Genomic DNA, 22,162 nt, shown 5'->3' with positions numbered 1-22,162 from the left:
ATTGATTGACGGCTCGTGTCCCTGGGGTGCTGAGTCATGTTCGGCCCCTTTGCGCATGTCATTACCCATGATGCACACAGAGAAACCCATGGGTGGGGGGGGGGGCGGTGCTGAACCGCAATGGTAATTAGAATACAATGAACACTGGCCGAGTCTGCTTAAGTCCTTTCTGCTACTGCGCAGTGATGGCTGTCGGGTTCTAACCGCTTCTCACTGGCGCTCATTTAGAGGAAGTAGAAGTCCCATTATGCTGGAGGCGGGCACAACGCCATCTTCCGGACCGGCCTCCCTCTCCTGCACCTGTCTGCCCAGTGTCCCCACTTATCTATCTATCTGACAGTACCTCGGTCCCCTGGGAGTTAGGGGCTGAAGCAGATGCACTGTCCTGGGACACAGTGAGATGATTCTGGAGGTCAGTAGGGGTGCTGGGCTGGTTTGCGGGCTGCTCTTTCAGGCTGGAAAAGGAGGTGGGATGTGCCCTGTGGGTGGACTCTGAAAGAAGCTGCAGTGACCCCAGGAAGAGGTGGCTGTCCTTTGAGATGAGGTTAGCATAGAATCAAATACTACCAAAGAAAACCCTGAGTACCGCATCCCATGAAACTGCTTCCTGAGCCAAGGTCGCCGGCGTTGGGCTCAAGCAGACAGACAGGAGGTACATCCTCTGCCCTCACAGGCCGCGGCCACTGCCACCAGCACTAGCATCAAGGCCAGCAGAGAGGTGATTATAGATGGACAACCAGGCGATGTTTACTTACATCGGCTCCTACCTCCCTGTCCCTTCTGCTGCCTGCGGTGGGAGGGGAAACCAAGTCCTGACAACTGGGGCGGCACTGGCCGTTGGGTAAGAAAGCTCTGAAATTAAGATCATGAACAAGAGGGTGGCAGAAACTTTAATAACTTGATTCGGTTACAGAAAGCACTGAATTGGTTTAATTTTGAAACTGGTAAGGGGTCAAATTTGCTGTGGGTAGATTGGGTTCATGGTCAAGAAAGTATGTACTTTTTATTTTTTGAAATTGAAGTATAATCGGCTTATAATATTTGTTTCAAGTGTACAACATAATGATTTGATATTTTTATAGTTCATACTCTATATAATATTATAAAACATTGGCTGTATTCCCTGTGCTGTACTTTACATCCTTGTATCTTATTTTATACCTAGTAGTTTGTAGCTCTTAATCTAATACCCCTATCTTGCCCCTCCCCCAGCCCCTTTCCCTTCTGGTAACCACTAGTTTGTTCTCTGTATCTGTGAGTCTGTTTCTGTTTTGTTATGTTCATTCATTTGTCTTATTTTTGAGATTCTACATATAAGTGAGAACATACAGTATTTGTCTTTCTCTGACTTATTTCACCAAGCATAATACCCTCCAGGTCCATCCATGTTGTAAATGGAAAAATTTCACTTTATGGCTGAGTAGTATTTCATTGCATATGTATGAATATATCTAAACATTTTTGTTTTGTCCATTCATATATTGGTGGGCACTTAGGTTGCTTCTATATCTTGGCTACTGTGAGAAAGCATGTATATTTTAGGGGGGAGGGTATAGCTCAGTGGCGGAGTACACGCCTAGCATGCACAAGGTCCTGGGTTCAATCCCCAGGACCTCTGTTTAAGAAAATAAACAAATAAATAAATCTAAAATTACCTAAGGAAAAAAAAGTATGTACATTTTTGAGAACAAAGTGAGCTTCCTGTTTGAACATCACTGAGCTGAGATTCCTCAGTCCCTGCCCTGGGTGCAACCTTCCCCTCCCTCACCTACCTAGAGAGGCAAAGCAGAAGGGTGCAGGTGGAGAGAGGGCAGGGACGTCCCATGAGGCCTTGGGAAGGTAAGACAAGCCAGCCTGGCCTGGGAGAAATGGCAGGTTTTATGTGAAAGAGCATATTCCTTGGGGAAAGAGACAATTTAGAGGGGAAAACACAGTAACCGACTTGAGACAACAGAGTTACTTGAAAGGAACCCTTTAATGTCAACGGCACGGACAGCTGACAGGACACGGGTGACTGGGGTGGTGGTGTTTGAAGTAAGCCCCTTGGTAAGGGAGAGCTCTCGAGATAGGACTTGGCCCCCAGGAAGGTGCTGGGGCAGGAAAGGGCCCTGCATTCTGGTGGGTGAGAGGCTGCGCTGTGGCAGGAGGTGAGGCTGGAGGGGCCGGGCTTCTGGCCAAGACAGTGTGAATTATAGTACAAACTGATCTGCGGTTGGCTTTTTCTCATCCTCCACCTGCCCCATTCTGACCTGGGGACTGGCTTCAGTTCTTATCCTGCGGGTAGGTAGATATAGAGGGCTGTGGAGAACAGGTCATTGGCTCTCAGGAAGCATGGAGCCTGAGGATGAGTCTTGTCTATCCAGTCTCCTCAGATAATCCTAACCTGGAGGGTCCTGTAATTACTGCCATTTTCCCAAAAATTCAAACCAGCTTGGGATGCTAGCATTATTCAACAGCTGCCACCAGGTGGCGGCAGATTACTGATCACTGTGAGGTTTGGACTCCTTGAACTGCCCACGGTGCAGGCTCACACCAGCCTTTTATTTAATCTTACAAAGATGTGGCCCCGTCTGCTACAGAATTGAAATTTTAGACTCTGACTATTACGTTATGGTAGAATGAATCTCCTTTAATCTCACAGTTGCCCTGTGAAGAGTGTAGTGATACTTCCATTTTACTGATGACAATGTGGAGTTCCAGGAGGGTTAGTTAAATATCTCAGCTAAGGTAACGAAATTACCGAGGAGTTAGGATGCTGATGCTTTTAGATGGCATGTAGCCAAGAGCCCCAGTAATTCCCAAATCCAGCTCTGCCAGTCACTCCTATTACATGAGAGGAACAGCAGGGAAATGGGGTGTAGGGTGTGTGTTACTTTATTAAAAGCTAGACCAGCATCTCAAGGCTCCCAAGGCAGGACTCTGGGACAGGTTGGTTTGCAGCACGTGGTAGACCTCGGCAGAGTCCACACATCCAGCCTGCCATTCTGTTCGTGGTGGTTATTGCTAATAGCCTGTTGCTTCTCTCCTTTTCATTGCCAGTAGGACTCCTGTGTTATTGGGTATGCCAATATTAACTAAAAATAAACTGCATTTCCCATCTTTCTTTCAAATAAGAGTGGCTAGTGATACACAAGAAGACGGCATTGGGTGGGATTTCTTAGAAAGCCCTGGCCGCCATTTCTTCCTTCTGTGCTTGAACTTGGGTGTTACTGTTGGAGCTCCAACCACAAGGGAAAAGCCAGGAGCATCTCACAGTCCTCACCATGAAGGTTCTGAGTTCTTGAAATGACACCAACAACTACTCTGCTCCAGGCTTCTCGTTATGTGAGAAAGGTAATCTCTTCCTGTCTTTAAGTCACGATGCTTGGGTGCTGTGACTGGAAGCTGAATGCAGTGACTGGTAACTTGCCTGCAGGAAGGGCCTGAATCTGTTTGCCCATCTAAGCACATGCAGCTGGGAAGTGGAATGAGAGAAGGGCAGCCTGCTCTCTGTCTAGGTTTGATCGTCTTGAAGAGGCAGAAAACAGGAAGTGCAAGAGAGGAGATGGAAGGAAGAATGTCTCTGCTTCCTGCATGTAAAGTCCAATCAGAATTGTCAAAAGGAGGAGGGCAGAGAGGTGATGCAATAGGGAGATGAGGTCAAAGATGGTCTCACAGCTCTTATTTCTGCTTCTGTGTCTTTAAATTTTGCTCTTGCTGCTAAGCTGATCCGGCTACCAGTTCTCTGTGTGCTCATTCAGAACCCAAGTTGCCTAGTGATCACACAGCCGGCTGTGGCCAGAGACGCCAGTCATTTAAGGATCTGCTGTCTTTGAGTGAGGTGCCCAGTCCCCGCCTAGTCAGCTTTGGTGCCGGCATGGGATAATCTTGTGATTCGGGACATACACAGATCACTCTTCCTGGCAGGGACCTGCGGGGAGGGATTCCATTAGAAGGTGCTCAGGGCCTCTCTTAGCTTTATTTTGTCCGCTAATACGATCCATGGAAGAGGAGGTTTTAAGTAAGAGCTGATAGGTCTGTAAGACATTGGATGATAACCAGTCCTGTTCTGTTTCTCCCTAATGTGAAAAAGAGAACATTGAGCCACAGTGACACTTGAGGGTTCACTGTCTAGTGGAGGGAGACAGGGGAGAGGGTGCAGACATGGTGAGTCCCAGAGAGCGGAACAGGGCGGGGAGTGTGTGGGGGAGAGAGGCTAAGCGGAGAAGAGGGCGGCAGCAATGGGCAGAGCCGTGCCTGGCTGTGAGACACTGTCGGCGCCCGGAAGACATTTCCTGTGGAATTCTCACATTTTCCCCTGGAGTGGGGCCCCGGGGGGTGCTGACTTACCAGGGGCTCATCACAGATGAAAATTTCTGTAAAATTTACTGTTTTATGTTTAAAAAAAATCATGTCTGCTATTACTTTATAGTGCCACATATTTTTATAATTCAAAATATGCCTGTTCTTCAAAGATCTTTGACTAAAATCAAGTTTTCAAAAAGAGGTGTTATGTACTTCTCAGTATTTCACCACATTCCCCTGATTACATGTATCCTGATCTAAAAAGTACGATCCTGTGGGGAGGCCAAGTAATTCAGAGACTTGGTGGGGACTTGGAGGTCCTACAATCCCAAGTGGGTGTAGAAGCCAGCAGAATGCTGAAGACTGAGGATATCATGTTGCTTGTAGGTTGGACTGGAGTGGTTAGAGATTTTTGGTGAAGATATTTATCCTGGACAGAGAGAGACAATGAGAAGCTGTCATAGGAGGGCTGGCAGAGATTATGGAAACTCACAGAACCTGGCTGCAAGAGAGGATGATGATGGTGGTGGTGATGGTGGTGGTGATGGTGGTGGTGGCGGTGGTGATGGTGGTGGTGGTGGTGATGGTGGTGATGGTGGTGGTGGTGGGTTAGTAGTAGAAGTGGTGGTGGTAGTAATAGCAGAAGTATTCTGGTGAAGAAACAGGAGAATTACGTGAAATTCTGTTGTGCGTTGGTCTTCATAGAAATAGGAAGCTAGCTAGCCTCTTTACTTTTTCTTCTTTGGCTTTGGCTTCCTCTTACTTCTGCTACTTTCTATGTGTCTATTCTGTTCTCTGGGGCAAACAGGTATTTTCAGTAAAACTTTAGTTTCTCCTCTCAGTAATGTGACGTGATTATACAGACTTAGTGCCCAATGCAATACGATTCAGACTCTGTGTCTCAAGTCCTAATTTCTGGGAGAGAGAATCCAGTTGGGCCAGGTTGGGTCAGCTGTCCAGTGCTGGTCCAGGCAGCTGTGACCACTGAGGTGGGGCTATGCCGGGCTCCCTTCCAGGAGTGGCAGGTGTTCCCTGGACGTGGGGAAGGGGAGCCATGGAGGAAACGATGGGAATTTCTAGGACAAGATTTGGATCTAAGGGGAAGTAGCCATCTGTGAAGGGAGGATGGTAGAATTCAATAACTGACAGGATCTGAGGTTTCCCACTTCGGGGTATGTAGTGGAGAGCAAACTTTGAATTTGTCAAGTGAATGAACAAATATTTAATCTGCGATTTCTGGACTTACTGACTTCAGACTCAGTGAACATTGGATTGCCGGATTGAGACTAAATCAGCACATGTCCGCCTGTGCCACTCTTGGAGTGACCTTTAGCAAGTCATTTTTGTTAGTTTCTGTTTCCTCACTGTACATGGGGATTAAAAATACCTGCCTTATCTCTTTGTTGTGATCAAGGAGATAATACAGATTAAAGTGCTCTGAGAACTGCAAGGCGTTATACAAGTATCAAGTTTTATTATTACCATGTGAACACTAGGTGATGTGTTATTCCTAACAACCCTCTCCTTGGACTCACGCCTGCGTCTGCATGTGTTCCCATCTGGTGGGGGGGGGTGTGCGGTGAAAGGCAGGAAGGGATGAAAGGCTGCGTAGAACTGCTGAATAATAGATGTTTCACAAGAGAAGGAAATGCTGTACGTTCAGTCCAAGTGGCTTTTATTCTCACCTTCCTCTGAGTGTTCTGGGCAGAGAGAAATTACTCCTACTTGAAGCAGCTCCGCCCTTCCCAGACAGCCTCTGATGCGAAGAGCTTCTTTTTGGAACAAAAGAAGGCCAACTAGCTCGGTTGCAATAAAGACAAAGAGGTACAATGTATACAATTTTGAAGGCTGTGGGGACTGTGAGAGGTGATTTATGACCAGGACGGGTGTAGATGGCATGTGTGTGTCAGGGAGGAGAGGACAGGGGGAGAGAGGAGAGAGGGAGGAAGAGAGAAGGTTAAAGTTAATGCAAACACGAGTGTGGACCTACTGCATTCAGAATCCTAACTGAGGCGAGAAGGAGATGTTGGCAGAGTTGAAGGTGCCCTGGGATGGGAGTCCAGGGTCTGGGCTCCAGTCACGGCTGTGACAGGTGCATCCTGATCTTCATAATCGCACCTCACACTTACTGAGTATTTATTACGTGACGCCAAGTCCTCGTGTTACAGGGCTGACTCTTTATAATTTGATTGCATGGGTACCATTTGGATCCTCATCTGAGTGAAGGGAACTGAAGGTTCCTTGGCTGTACTTCCCCAGCCGGTAAGCAGACCCAGGCTGCGGATTCAGATCAGCCCAATTTCAGATCGGGACCTTTGAGTCACTATACTTACGTGAACCTCACAGGACTCCCGGGTCCCAGCTCCCTCACCTGTAACATGAGGGGTGTATGTGGTCATCTTTAAAGTGCCTTCGGGGTAATCCTGGCAGTCCGCAGGGGCGCTGATGCAGAGGGGACGTTTGGGTGGCAGTTCCGCCGTTGCTGCTGGGTTGAGCCCTTGTGAATATCGATGAGGTCACATGGGCAAAAGGCCTTGGTACCCAGCAGGCCTCCGCGCACGTCAGTCTTCCTTTCCTTCCTCTTGTGGCTCTAAATTCTTTGCCTTCGAGATGCCAAAGAAGCGCGGCAGACACGTGGTTCCCCGCGTCTGGCCTGCAGGTTTATCGCTCCCGACATTTCTGGTGGTCAATGAAAAGCGACAAATAAGGACAAGGGAGTGAGCTTTTCAAAAAGATAAATTCGTTCCATTTTAATGGTCTGTGTCCACAGTGAAATAATGATAACAGATGATGACTTTTGTTCTGTTTTTCCAAGTGATAGTTTATAAATTTAAGTCCCTTGGCCTAAATTTTTCCTGAATTTTCCTTGGTCCATCAAAGCAAATGACCAGGAATAACAGTAGTTGAGCAGAGCTTTAAAAACTCTCCGTGGTTAAAAAAAAAAAAAAGTAGTTTCTAAAATATTTCCGTTATGTCACAGAGACTTTTGTAAATTTGAAATAAAAATAAGTTATTAGGAAAATAGAATTTAAAACCATATATAAAAACTCCAGCTCCATTTTCAATCATTAGGGTCAACAGAAATAAATTACTCTGACCAGTGGCGATCGAAGCTTCTCAACACTTACCTGGTATTTATTTCCTCAGGACAGGCAACAGTGGGTCCCTGGGTCCCTGCGTCCCCGGGATCACCTGGAGTGACACACAGGCGAGGACACTGCCCTACTTGGAGGGAGGGTCTGCCTAGCGATAGGGCAGGATTCTTAACCTGGGGTATGTGCGTATAATTCAGAAAGCAGGTGAACTTGAAAAGGGAAAATACTAATTTTTTTCATTGCTGAAACCTAACTGAAATGTAGCATGTCTTTTACATATAAAGTTAGGCCACAAATCACAGTAGTGTTTGCAGTACCTAAGACTTTGTTTCCAACAGAGGTCACGTTTATTTTGGTATCACATGCTGAAGATAATCTCAAAATACTGTTTACATTGTTTTGAAACTGCAATAGCTGTTAGACCTGCTGTTAGAGCTGTCAGTTAATATGTCATTAAAGAGGGGTTACGGCACTGCAATTAAAACCATTTCTGGTCATTCTAATTCGGTGGAATTGGTTTCTTTTGTATCCTTATATATTTTATCTCGTGCGTTTAAAAGCGAAATTCTAAGACAGGCCCATAGGGGGCACCAGACTGCCAGAGGGTCTCTACTGCAAAAAAGCTGAAAGATGCCTCTTTGAGAAAAGAAGAGAGCAAGAAAAGAAGAAAGCTATCTTGAAAACATTTTCAGAACTATTTCTATCAAACACAGATCCACAGATGAGATTAGGGGACACTGGGAGAGAAGGGGCTCTTCTGGGGTACCGGGACCGTTTATTTTTTGCTCTTTATCGCTTGCACTTTGAGTCAGCCTCTGCTCTTTCACCAGGCACACTGAGCGTCCTCACTGCCGCGTGAACATTTGGTGTCCGAGGGGTCCGGGCGGTCGCTTCTTGCTCCAAGGTCTTAGGGATGTTCTTCTCTGAGGAAGACTTTGATTACTAATTAACTAGCAAATCTGATCCTGAGGAAAACTGGGCAGTCATTTGCATTTGAAATCCATTAACATCCACACAGTAACTGGTTACCAGAGCCTTGGCTGCTTTCTGTGCACTGTGCTCTTCTGTTTTGACTGTCAGCTCACTCTTCGGAGAGGGAGCAGTGGGAGGTAATGAGGTATGTTTTTAAACTGGCTACAGAGTCTCGTGTGCAAGGGTGTGTGATCACCTTCGGTCAAATGCCTTTATTAACTTGTTAAACAAGACAAAAATCAGCATCAACAACAAACCACTATCTTATACAAACACACACACTGAATACAAATCGACTCTGTCCTGTGTGTTCCTCTGGCCCTGGGCTGGGTCTCCCAGCCCTATTGTAGCTAAACCTGTGTGTTTGTGTGTGTCTGTGTGAGGTATACTGAATGATTTAATGTTTGGGTTAAAGTAATTGGTAGTAATTATTTCTGATTTTCTAGATGAGGTGGGTAAGTGACGGGAAGGAGTTAGAATTTGGGAATTAGATGAGGGCATTTTGGGGATGTTCCTTCTAAAAGGATGTGGTGTGGTGGTGGAGAAGTGGTGTATAGAGAATCCATCCCAGTCTGGAAATTGAGAAATCTGTTACTACCTCTGTGAGTTTGGTGCATTTTGGATCAAATAAAGAATTACCATGGAGAAGAGTCTAAACGTGTGTTTGTGTGAGTGAGTGAAGTATTAGGGTGTGTACACGTCTTGGTGTGCAGTGGGGAATGGGAAGCTGTTGGATTGTGGCTGGTCCCAGAGATGGGCCAGCAACAACAAAGTAAGAAAGGTCAGGTCCTCACTGGTTGTTAAGAGTCTAGCTAGACGCACGTGGGTATTTCTTTTCTGCTGAGCCACTGAGGGGGGAAGGAAGAGTTACTATCGGGGAAACAGGGGGAGACCAAGGTCAATCCCACGGGTCTCACTAGAAAGGGCTACCCGCGGGTTCCCGACAGAGGGTCTGAATGGTGACTTTCATGCGCTGGAAGGACCTCCCGATCTCCAAGCTGCACGTTGCTCTGACTCATGGTGTGGAGCAGGGTGTGGGGTGTGGTGTGTGGTGGGCAGGAAAGAGGAAGAGGGAGGGGTCTTTGGTTTGCTGTGCTGGGTGGGGCCAGCTGACCTGGAGGGCCTTCTTTCCTGTACCCCCAACTTAAGACGGCTCTTCGGTGTCTCATCAGGCTTCCACAGGAGCCAATAATTTTTATATCGGGCATCCCTCACAAATGATTTTGGTGGGCTAATAAAGTTGCTTTACAAACTGCTGCATGTGCCTGGAACAATAAGGACTAGATGGACCCAAGAGGAGAAATACTCCATTTAAACTTTTCCAAATCTGTGGAATGTGATGGAGAAGACAAGCCTTTGCACCCCTGGGTGCTGGGGTCATAGTAGCTCATCGCCGTCTTCTACTGATGTTCCCTCTGTGGTTCAGGTGGGAACATGAGGCCCAGAGAGGTTAAGCAGTTTTCCCAAGATCACACAGCTGAGTAGGATTGAGCTGGCTTTTAGATCTTTGCACTTTGGTTGTGACCAGACTTGGGGGAAGAAAAGGCTGTTAGCTACTTTTTCCCTTCCCATTCTCTAAATATCTAGGTGATACGGTACCAAGCCAGTAAATTTTGCCCAGAAGTTTTGAGGAATGGCCATGACTTGCTGGGTCCTCCTTATAAGTTATTTTCAGTCTCTGTAAAACTAACCCTCTCTTTTCCACCAGAGCTCTTCTTGCCTTGTGTTATCAAAAGATTTTTAAAAGGAAGCCTTAGATCACCATATGCAAATCAGAAACTGGCTATAATTCAGGAAAAATGAAAGTTGACTATCTAGTTTTTCCAAATACATCTAGATAGCCATTTCAGTAATTTGGGCTCCACCTGTCTACTTTGCCTAATAATTATAACAGTGCCAGGAATATGAGCTTTGGCTATTATTTTGATAACCATTTTCATTCAAGAGGAAAAAGTTACTGTGGGAGTCTGCATGATGAATGTACAGAAATAATTTGCAGTTTTTCAGTGAGATTTTCCCTGCTCAGCCTAATTGTAATCGCCAGCCCCCACCCTCACGATCCTCATCTTCCCTCCTGCCCAAACCTTATTTTTCTCCACAGCACTTATCAAAGTCCATCTTACTGTATGTACATTTATTTCTCTTTTTCTTCTACCCACAGGAATGTAAGTCCCATGAGAGCAAGAATTTTTACCTTTTTATTTGTTGTTGCATAACCAGCTCCTAGAGGAGTGCCTGGTACATTGTAGGAGTTTAATCAATAATTGATGAGTGACTAATAAACCGCAGTCAGCTCTCCTGATCCTCCGAAGACAGAGGAGTGATAAGCATGGAAAATAAGGTGCAATGCCAGCTCCTTCTCTTGGCTGTCACAGGGAAGTTAGAACTGTCCTGTGGGCTATAAACTTAAAGTGAACTGACTGCTATAGAAGCTTACAAAACTGCTTTAAAATCCCCCAGGTGCTGTGGAGACTGAAATGTTGCAGGATTGTTAGGTTTTCTTTCCATAAGCCTCCTAACGCCCTGGTTGTCTTCTACAGGCATCTCCCATATGTCCTGTCTGCTGTTAATTTAGAAACCTTTATCATCATGAGTGTATACATTTTCTGCATTTGCATCACATGTGGAAATTGGCTTTGGATTCAGGCTGCCTGGTCCTGGGGTCTGGCCTTTATTCCCTAGATGCCAATAATATGTGCCCATTGGTGACAACCAAAAAGGCCTCCAGACAGTTCCAAATGTCCCCCGAAGAGCAAAATCACTCCCTCCTGTCTGAGAACTGAGAACCAATGCCTTGGGTAGATTCCCCAAAATGCTTGTGGCCTTTCCAACACTATCTAACAAGAGAGACTGTGGCAGAGCAGAAGTTGCAGTGAGAAGGTGACAAAAGTCTTTCTCAATTGTAGTTAAAGTATTTTACTTACAAATTTCACAAAACCCCATCAAGGCACTGTTGGGTACTCCCCAGGACCTGGGAGATGCCTGTAAAAATGAAGGGTTAGCAAGCCTCGGGGGGAAAAAAGTGTCAACACAATGACAGTGGTATGACATTTGTAGCAAGTGCCATAGTCCAGGGTGGTTCTTGCCTTGAAAGAGACAGTTTTTCATGCAAATTCATTATTTGGCCTCTCTGAGGCTCAGTTAGGCTCTGAGGCTCATTTGTATAAAGGTCCCAGCTTATGGGGTGGTTGTGAGGATGAAATCAAATAAGGCGTGTAAGTGCTTCGCCCAGTGCCACGCACGTCCTAAGTACTTGGCAATGACCCAGATGCTGTTTGATAAAAGCACAGCCTCACAGAAGGCCTGAGTGGAGTACACCGTGGGCATTGTGGCCTACAATGCAGTGGTTCAAAGTTCTGGCTGTGGGGTCCACAGGGCAGGTACTCAAATTGTAGCACGTCTCCTTATCAGCTTTGTGACATCAGGTAGGTTATCTGACCTTGCTGAATCTTAACTTCTTCGAAAGTGCAGATGGAAGTGGCAACTCACCGCGGGTTGTTCTGAGAATCGCAGGCAACAGATTACGTAAACCTCTTGGCGCGTGACTCAGTTGTACCAGTATTATGATGAAAATCGCACAGTTTGTGTTTCTCATATGAAACAAAATATTCAAAGATTGATGACAGGTTGCCAAGTAAATTTTTTTAAACTTTTCTTTCTTTTAAAAGCCGTTAAAGCTGTTGAAATTACTTCCTTATTCTGTTCGCCTTTTGCCATTTTCTGAATCTTGATTTTTTTTTCTAAATTGCATTTCTAATTGAAATGGTAGGTTTCACCATTGAGATCTATAATTTGGGAAGTAAGTTCAATCAGATGTTGCTGATGAGAGGTTTTTTTTCTTTCCCCTTAAGGTTTAAGGAAATGTTTCTCTTCTATAGCTAGAAAACAGTTACTGTTCCATAGAGCAGGTAACCATGTTTGAATATATGATGCAAATGGATTTTTAATGAGACAAACAGATTTTTTTAAAATGCATATGATATTTCTTCAAAAGTCTTATTTACATGCATATTAATTACCTATTGCTGCATAACAAATTACCCCTAAATTTAACAGCTTGAAACAGTAAATATTCATTATCTCACAGTTTTTATGGGTTAGGAAAACTTAACTAGGTGGTTCTGGTTCAACATGTCTCATGAGGTTGCAGCCAAGAGGTTGCCTGGGGCTGCCATCCTGTGAAGGCTTTCCTAGGGCTGGAGGATCTGCTTCTGAGATGCCTGACCTACATGGCTGCTGGCAGAAGTTCCTTGCTGGCTGATGGATCTTTCTCTGGATCGGCTTGAGTGTCATTATGACATGGCAGCTGGTTTCTGCAGGAAGTGATCCAAGAGAAAGAGGAAGGAAGAAGCTGTAATGCCTTTTATATCCTAGTCTTGCAAGTTACACACCATCCTCTTTGCCATATTCTGTTTGCTGGAAGTGAGTCCCCAAGTCTAGCCCACTCTTAGGAGGTGAAGGATGAAGGGCTTGGTTTCATCTCTTGGAGGGAAGACTATCGAAGAGTTGGTGGAACTTTAAAAAAAACCCCACCATATCACGATTTTGAATAATACTGAATTTTATTTTCACATTTTACTCAGTCCTTTCTCTGTGGTTATCTACACCACTCGCAGTCTTCTGCTGTTCCATGCCACGCTACAGTGAAAAACCTGTATCTGTACATATGTTGCTTCCCACATGTGCAGATGTATCGATGGGCTAAGTTTCTATAAACGGACTTTCAGATGATGGGTGTTAATAACTTTAACAGCTTTTGCCAAATCTTCATGGAGCATATGGTGTTTACAGTTTGACTAGCAAGTTGTGGGTGACTTTTTCTTTGTGGCATCCAACAAATTATGTTTACAAACATTTGGAAAATTTTCAAATATTAATATTAAAGAGCAAGCTCCTGTTTCACAACTATTAGCAGCCTCCAAAGAGAAGGAGTCACGGTCACTTCCATAGGCATTCTGATAACCCTCTCCTTGCCGGTGAACATGAGCTCGCTCTTTGCCCCACTAGTTAATTTAATTTTATCAGGCACGGAAGCTTATTCATCTTTATGACGTTTTACTTGCAAGAGTAGTATTATGGAATATCATATAAAAGCCTTTGGGAATGTGAGGTATTGGGGACAGGACAGGTAAGAAAGATTAGAGTTGAGTATTTAAGAAAAACCAAAGCAACCCTTGTAGAGAAAGGTACAGCCCCATTTCCCTTCGCGTGGTAGGAGGGCATTCTGATGACAGGCAGCAATTTCTCTCCAGTGTCTGAAAAGCCGTTCCTCATGTCGTTTCATCCTTGGGCAAAGGACTGAGGAAGGCTCCTGCCCGGGGAGAATGTGGAGGTTGCCTGAGGACATCTTGATTGGATGCAGAGTGAGGTGCCAAGAAAATATCAAGCAATTAAGTTGAGCTGAGTATTTGAGTGTATCAAACTGGGGCCCGAGGGGAGTGTGCCTTTTGAGTCAAGACGGTGTGGTTCACCAGCGGGCCTGGGGGAGGAGCCGCGGGCGGGCCGGGGGACACATCGGACCTTGGAAGGGCAAGATTGCTCCTGCCGCTTCCTCCGAGCTTTCTGCACCTGGGAATCAGCTAACACGCGAGTCACCTGACACACGGGGCCGAAAGCACTTAGCAGGTAGGAGTTGGTGTCAGAACCAGTTCATGAGGACAGCAGCCGAGGGTGTGCGGCTTCCACGTGGCAAAGCACCCGGGGGGGCGCGGCGCGCGCTTGCCGAGGGGGAACGTGCTGTTGCTCAGGACCAACTGTTTTCTCTGTGGTGGATAATGATACAGGGATATGCGGTGCTTTATTATTCAGAGTGTTTTTATGTGTTTCTCACAATAAGAAGATGAGGGGAGACAATAATAATGATAGGTATTATCAGTTCCATTTTTACGAATAAGAAACCCGAGACGCCAGAGTGTTTCGTATGCTCTTTTGGCGACCACAGCAGGCAGTGGCAGGGCTGAGAATCGAACTCAGATCTTCTCGTGCTGTGGCTACCATGCTCTGATCTGAGAGGGAGAACTTGGGGACATGGTGGAGAAGGAAAATGCCAATGACGTGTTTAGCACAGGGATCTTTTGTGGAAGAGAGGGGTAAAGAAGCAATTCGGCTGAGTCGCAGAAAAATTCAGCCTGGGGGGAAGACGGTGTGCGGTGGAGCTGGGGACAGTTGCGCCCAGAAGCACCACCAGGCCCTGAGCTAGGAGGAGGAAGAGGGTACAGAGGGCAGGAGAGGAGTGTGGACCTGTGTGCAGCTGTGGTTGGACTTACCAAGCGGATGTGGAGTGCTGTTCTCCAGAAAGTACGTTTAGTATATGTTCTATTTATAAAGAGGTGGTTTTCACCTCTTTATAAGAATTCTGTGTTGCAGCTCACATGAAGGCTGTTACTCACTCATATGAGCAATAGTTGCAGCAGTCATGTGGAGAGGATGATGGCTGTATATTCTAAAAGTCCTCCCTGGAGATAGCGATGTACCACTACTTCATACTTCAAAGATGATTGATTTAAAGAAATCTTGGATCCTTTTGTAAAATAAATACCCTCTAACTTATTTTTTAAATCTTCATTTTCTTGTTTCTCTTTCATTCGGACCCCTGTGGTTAGTGATGAGGTTCCCGGGATGAGGTTCCCGGGATGAAGGCACACTGTTTCCCATTCCATCCTCCTCTTACCTTTTGGGGAAGAGAGGTGAGGACCCCGCAGCGTATGTGTGGCACAGAGGATCTTGTGCTGGTGTTTCCACTCAGCCTTGCTCCCAAATTGGCAAATACTCATTCAGAGCACCTACCAGGTGGCAGTTCTGATAAGCCGGCGTTCTTCCCAACACTGTTCCCATCAGGCACATGAAGAAAATGAAGGTGGCGTCGCTTGGCTAATTGAAAGGGATCTGGATTTCCAGAGGAGGCAGCTCCCAGCAGAAGAATGGCCCTGGACTCTCTGCCCTGGCCCCACCCAGGTGCCCGGAGAGCGAAGGGAATCGGTATCTCAGGCTCACAGGCTGAGAGGGATAACTCAGGAAGGGGAAAGACACTCTTACCCCTGCCCTCCAGGAGCCTAAGAGTTAGTAGGGAAGACAAGAGTCTCCTTAGAGTTACAAATGTAGAGACAAAACAGGGTTTTCGGGAGCAAGAGACGGAGGAGGGTTATGAATTTTCCATCCTGGAGGAGATGCTGTTTGACCCGAATGAACACAATTCTGATAAATAGAGGAGGTGGGGTTGGGGAGGGTATGGGCCAAGAAGCTGAATTTCAGCTCCAGCATTTCTTGTGACTACTGACAAGCCTTACACCTTTCTGACCTCTGTTTTCTCACTTACAAAGGAGAGATGAGTGACAGCTGCCTTTCAGAGTTAGAAAGATGACTAATCAAGTCTCGAAAATACACGGCATGTAGAAGACCAAAAATTTAGCTGTAATGGTTATTAAGAGTCACATTGGAGATGACACCATTTAGTCTCGTAAACAATGGAACCGTTTTAAACCTGTGATGCCTCCAACCTGGGGGCCTCATTCCCGTAGATCATTCTGCTCCTTTCTCTCTTGTTTCTCTCCTTCCTTTAATTTACATTTTTCATTATGTCTGATTCTAGATACTGCTAATGTCCTGGGGACTTAAGGAGATACTGGAAGCTAGTTAGATCAATGAAACTCACTGTAGGTATCATTCTAACCCCGCCACCCAGCTCGACGATGGATTTGCTTACTTCTTTGTTGTAAGATTTTTTATAGCTCAGTGAGAAGTTTTTCCCTGCCTCCGCTTTATGTATTGATTGTGACTTGCTGTAGGTTTCACTCCCCATCGAGTGTACGTTTCCGTGTTAAAGTATGGCTTCACATGGCTTCTCATGCTTTTGGAGAAGTGCTGTATTCGTGTCCACATTCTTGCACAAAATGTGAAAGTCAGAGTGTGCCCTTACCTAAGAGGCAGTGAGGTCATGAGCAGAATCTCTGATTGTCCCAATGACTTGTCCTGGGCTTTGGGTGAATGTTATTTAAGCAAACAGCAAACTCCGTCCTTTCATCTGTGTGATGGCAAAATTAGCCTGGCCGTCGTTAGAGCTCAGCATTGTTGGTGACGATAGAATGTAGACAACGGCATGAAATGTCAAGCTTTCCCTTTCAGAGATAGTAAATGTTATCTAAAAAATGCTGTTGGAGTTTGGCACAAGTGACCAATGGATATGTTTTCGTTAATGTCTGAGAGAGAATGTAGAATGTCAGTTTGCATTCTAAAGTCGACAGTGCTGGGGTCAGAGGAAGGAGGTGCTAGACGCAGTAATATCTGGGGCGACCAGAGGAGGCACGTGAAGTAAGTGAGAGGGGGTTTGTTTACTCACTAGCAGTGGAGGGTGGTGCCACAACTCCGTCCAGAATCAGAATTGATCTGAACAAAGGACAAAGTCCTAAGGTGGCAGCGCTGAGGAAGACTTCTAGAAGGGACTGCATGTGAGGCATAATCCTCATTTGAATCTATGCATGGAGGTTAACTAAGTGTCAGGGAAAAAACCGTAAACGTGGTCAGTACCTTCCTGGTCAGAGACTGAGGGAGCCTAGACAGAGGTCCAGGTGACACTGACAGTCGGGGTGGTCCCTGCTCTAATAGCTGTCAGTTCTTCCTCTCTTCAGTCCTGCTCCCGTGTAGATTGTAATACCCTTAGGTACATGGGATTTTATTTCTTCGTTCGAACACATGATATGTTGCTATGCCCCTTATTTAGACAAATGATACCATCTTCATCCCCTCTGAGCAGCTGGGTTGCTCTCTGGGATCTCTGGGTTTCCCTGTAACTTTTCATATTGTGGAAAGATGGAATAAATGAGGGTGACTTGGCCTAACTTTCTTACTAGTGAGAAGATACTTCAGAGCCTAATTTATGGTGGACCTTTGAATATAAAAGATATAGTTTTTCGGTTTTGAACTCTATGAATTTTCACTAAGGAGCCAAATTCTGACTTCATAGACTCTAAACGGAGCTTCCCAACCAGACGAGCTTTGTGTGTTTGATTGCAGCGTCCTAGACTTGAAGAACACACGGGACTCCTAGTGCGGTGCGGAGGGACTGCCGCTTGTTTGTCAGGGAGCCAACTTGTGAACTTCTAATACGTAGGTTCACTGTTTCTGAAACATGATTGCATATCAGAACCAAAGCTTTTAAAAAAAAATCAGGTATCCAGGCCTTAACTCTCAAGATTCTGGTTCAGTAGGTGTGGGGCAGAGGCGGGTGTGGAGTGTCTGATTTAAACTTCCTTAAAAATTTTCTAATCCCTAGCTAGGATTCATAACAAGCCTAAAAGAACTGCATGTGTAATTTCTGTATGTTTTTGAAATTGAAAATCCTCAAGGACCCCTTGGGGACTCCAAAGGCAGCCCTGGTCAAGATGATCCGTAAAGTTCCCTCAGTTCTAGAATTCTAGGCTTAATGTCACAAATTCTATGCAGACTCTGCTTTCTAAATACTATTTCCACTGAAAAGAACCAGAACTCTGTAGAGATGTTTTGATTCAAGACTAGGGGCAGGAAATTTACCAAAAGAGCCTAGGTAACCTTTACCTAGCAGGGAAACGACCAAAGACTACCAAGAAAGCAACTTGAAGAGGCTCTCACTGGGTGAAGATGGGATGATATGAACATTACTAATACAAATAACAATATCAGTAGATTAACACAGACAAAACGTATTTAAATTTATGAGTTCATAAAGATCTTGGACCAGAAAAATCTCACTCATCCCTCTTGGAGGACGCTAGGGGAGCACCTCCTTACTTTGAAAACCAGTAAATAAAAAGTCAAACATTTATCCTACCTTTCCTATACAAACTATTCCTTTATGAAACAAATAATAGATGAAGGGAAGTTTCTTTCTATAGAAATATTTCACTTAATAGGTAAACGAAGAGTATTAGAACTACGGTGTCACTACGTAACAATTCCCGATGAGATAAGGGATCTAAGAAATGCTCACCCATGGCTGTGAACATTAAAACAAAAAAAGGAGGATCTGCTAGATTTTATGTCTCTCCTGCTAGAAGATGCTGGACCATCTATGCACCCTTCGTGGTAAAAAACCAAACCTGTATTTGTCAGGACTCTAGATCTAATAATTTACAGCAAATACAAGGATGGAGAAACATACTAGCATCCATAGAGATGCAGTCCAACAAAATCCAGATTGTGAGGGAATCTTCAGAGCAAGCCCTCTTGGTTAAAAAAGACTTAATAGACACAAACCAATTAGTAATATGTACATCTTACTCATAACCTTATGAGAGTAGAACAAACAAACTATAAAATGCTTATCAGACAGTGAGGGAAATTTCAACATTGACAAGATATTCGATGATTAAAGAATTATTTAAAAATACTTTTGAGTGTGATAATAACATTTTTCTTGGCTTTGGTGAAATTTCTGATTAAAAAAAATGCTTAACCATTTTCAGATGAAAAGATGAAATCTGAGAATTGCTTTGGAATAATCCAAGGTTAGGGAGAGAAGTGACTAAGAACAGACCAAATGAGATTGGCCATATGTTGATAATTTTTTTAATGTAGTTGATGGGTACGTGGACATTTGTTTTGTTATTCATTCTACTTCTGTATACATTTGAGTATTTCTGTTAAATAGTTCTGCTAATTATATGGTAAATAAAACTCAAATCTAACATTGTTTTCCCTTTCTTTGTAGATGGCAAGAAAGAAGTTGAAACGTTTCACTACTTTGGAGCTTATGCTCAGCACCCTTCTGCTTGTGGTATTTCTCATCACTATTCCTCTGTTTGTGCTTTCAGCCAGAGATTCTTTGAAATCAGAAGGTAACAAGGAGCTCGGGTGTTTCCCTTCCATATGTTGCTGTTATCAGAGTAAAAACCTCATATATGGCAGGGAAGTGACGCTTTCATGTTCACTGGTGTGAGCGTGTGTGTGTGTGTTGGGGGGGGTGTTGTATGTGTGTTGGGGTGCACTTACCTAACACTGTGACAGCACAGTAAATATTCATTGTAGGCCTGAGTCTGACACTTTCATTTCCCAACTAGCACAGTGCACAGTTCCGCAATAGGCACTTGAAATATATTTGCCAAATTTCATTGAATAATCATAATTTTTATAGGAAACATAGTGAAGTGTTTTAGGACAAAGTTTGGTTCTTAAAAAAAAAAAAACAGCTACCAGAGGTTTTTTTTTTTAATTAAAAGTTTATTGAATGGTTTTATTCTAAAGAGGGGCTGGATTGTGCTGTGTTATCCACGACTTCTTACCTGGGTCTCATCTCAGAGCAGCTTCCTAAGTGCAGCAGGAAATGAGGGGCCGTTTGTCGCCAGAGGAAAACCTTTGCCCCTCCCACCTCATTCACAGCCACGCCATTTCTACTTTCATGGGAAGGTAGATTAAATAATCTCAAAGGCTGTTCAACTCTTAAAATTTTATGATCCTGAAGATGGAACTAAAACCCTTATTCAGCTACTGGCACAAATACGGAGTTCTTTAAATTTCCCAGTTTTGAATTGGAAACCGTAGTGAAAAGAAAACTAATTAAAACCTCCCTTGTTTTGTCTTAATATTGCTATTGGCTGGTTGTAGTGTGTCTTAAAGAAATCTCACTTCCTTATTGTAGAATGCAATCAATGTGCCTTTTTTATTTTACCGATTTTTAAATCTGAATCAAGACCCTGGCAAATATTGTAGATGCCAGTCTCTAGACTGGTGGTGTCCCTTTACATGTTTTGTCATAGGAGACTTTACCTTTACATAGGAATGCCACCAGTCAGAAGTGTTCCTTGTCCAGGGATGGCCTGTTGACTGAGCAAGCTGAATTGAGGTTACTCTGATTAGGGTGGTAACATTCACAACGACAACATAGAATGTACAGGTTCTCATCCTATTTGCAAATATATTGGAAATAAAGGATCAGAGTGTACAGTCTTCTCTGTAAAGGGCCAGATACTTAATACTTTAGATTTTGTGGGCCACACATTCTCTGTCCTAACCACTTAATTCTGCCTACGATGGACAAAAGCAGCTATAGACAATACATAAAACAACAACAACAGAAAAAACTGGATGTGGCTGTGTGCCAGAAATATTTTCTTTACAAGTCAGGCTGTGACCTAATTTGGCCCTCAGGTAGTACTCTGCTGACCCCTGGACTTGAACAGGTAGATTGGTTCCCACCTTGGTGAGTTTCCAGTGCGCTTGTAGGTACTGTTTCACAGGTGAGCCTTGGTGGTCGAAGGAGACGATGCAGGTGTACACAGAGGTGAACACAGTCTTCAGGAACAAAATGAGGCTTTACAAGGTGAATGTGTACATTTCAAGGTCATAGAATGAAGCCCAGTCAGTCATGGAATCAATGTACTTGGAGGTGTTGCAAACTATGGGGATATCAGATGCCTGTGATGGTAAATCTGTCTGATGGTCATTTTGTGTTTGCTTTTGGGATAATCCGCAGATCCTGGGACGGCAGTTACTCCAGATCCTGGGACAACAGTTACCCCAGATCCGGGGATGAGTTCCACCCCTGATTCTGCTGAGTGCCCAGTGGTAAACGAATTGGAACGGATAAACTGCATCCCCGACCAGTCCCCAACAAAGGTTTGAGTTATGGACCTTGTTTTCATTTAAGAGTTAATGCTGTTGGATAGGGTTTTGGTTTTTTTTTCTTCTTTTCCTATTTGTAACCCCTAGAGAGTTCTCTGTTGTTTGTATTGCAATTAGGAAAAGTAATCCTGTATTCATGCTATAAGACAGTGCAGCTTTGAGAGAGGAAAAGCTGGGAAATTCCGTTGAATTTTGAACAGATACAGCAAAGAAGAGTATGGGCTGCCAGCTAAATTTGAATTTCAGAGAAAGAATAAGTAAGTTTTTAGTGTAAGTATGCCCCATATACGGGACATACTTACACTAAAATGTACTTGTCTTTTATCTACTTGGTTACTAGTTCTGTCTGACTCTGTTACTGACTCTGTTTCTTTCTCTCCCTCTCTCTGTCTCTCTTTCTCCTTTCACAACTCCAAAAGATTATCTAGGATCTATGATAAAAGGTCATTCACATGCATAAAACAGTATTTAAAATAAGGACAAAGTTTGAAGAGCCAAGTTTTGAAGGAAGAGGTAATAAATACCAGATTAAAGATAGCACACTCATCAGAGTTTACTTCAGGACAGAGCTTTCTGATCACCAGCTGAAGTCCAGCTGAATGTTATGATTATAAAGTGCATTGCACGCACTGTGTCAGTCACATTTTATGTTGAGAATGAATAGAAACCAAATGTAGCCCTCCAAGTGAAGTCCACTGACGTGCAGTGGCAGATCTGAATCGGACACAGAAAAGGTGCTTGCTCTGTGTGCTTCTTGGTCGTGTGGCTGTCTCACGTGTGTCACTGCAGCCATCCTACTGATAGTGGGCTGGGATAATCCGTGACGTTCTTAATTTTAAATTTTATTTTTTATTGAAGTATAGTCAGTCACAAGGTATCAGTTTCTACTGTACAGCATAATGTCTCAGCCATGCATATATAGACATATATTCATTTCATACTCTTTTTCATTAAAGGTTACCACAAGATATTGAATATAGTTCCCTATGCTAGAAAGAAGAAATTTGCTTTTTAATCTGTGATGTTCTTGAGAGCTACTGTTTTGGTTTCTCTAGAGGTCCTAATACCAAAAGACATTTTTTCTCTTCTTTTTTTTTTCCATCCTATTTTTGGAGGCTAGAAGCCCAAAATCAAGGGGTTGGCAGGGTTGTTCCTTGTGAGGCTCTGAGGAAGAATCTGTTCCATGCCTGTCTCCTGGCTTCTGGTGATGGCCAGATCTT

General features: G+C 44.2%; 1 protein-coding gene across 2 annotated transcripts in view; it reads left to right on the top strand.

The window, feature by feature from the left end:
* The first annotated feature begins 154 nt into the window (after positions 1 to 154).
* The window catches only part of MGAM (maltase-glucoamylase), a 79,220-nt gene continuing 57,212 nt past the window's right edge, over positions 155 to 22,162 (top strand). The window contains exons 1-3 of one of the 2 annotated variants that reach the window (XM_072964312.1): positions 155 to 412; positions 19,033 to 19,159; positions 20,794 to 20,936. In XM_072964312.1, coding sequence (XP_072820413.1) covers positions 401 to 412; positions 19,033 to 19,159; positions 20,794 to 20,936 — 282 coding nt within the window. In that variant the 5' untranslated portion in view covers positions 155 to 400. Of the gene's footprint in view, positions 413 to 17,360; positions 17,454 to 19,032; positions 19,160 to 20,793; positions 20,937 to 22,162 lie in introns of those variants that run through there. The other variant, XM_072964313.1, reaches the window with a different exon arrangement.

This window comes from Vicugna pacos, chromosome 7 (assembly GCF_048564905.1).
Source record: "Vicugna pacos chromosome 7, VicPac4, whole genome shotgun sequence".
Lineage (NCBI taxonomy): Eukaryota > Metazoa > Chordata > Mammalia > Artiodactyla > Camelidae > Vicugna > Vicugna pacos.
This window is presented reverse-complemented; position numbering and strand designations above follow the sequence as displayed.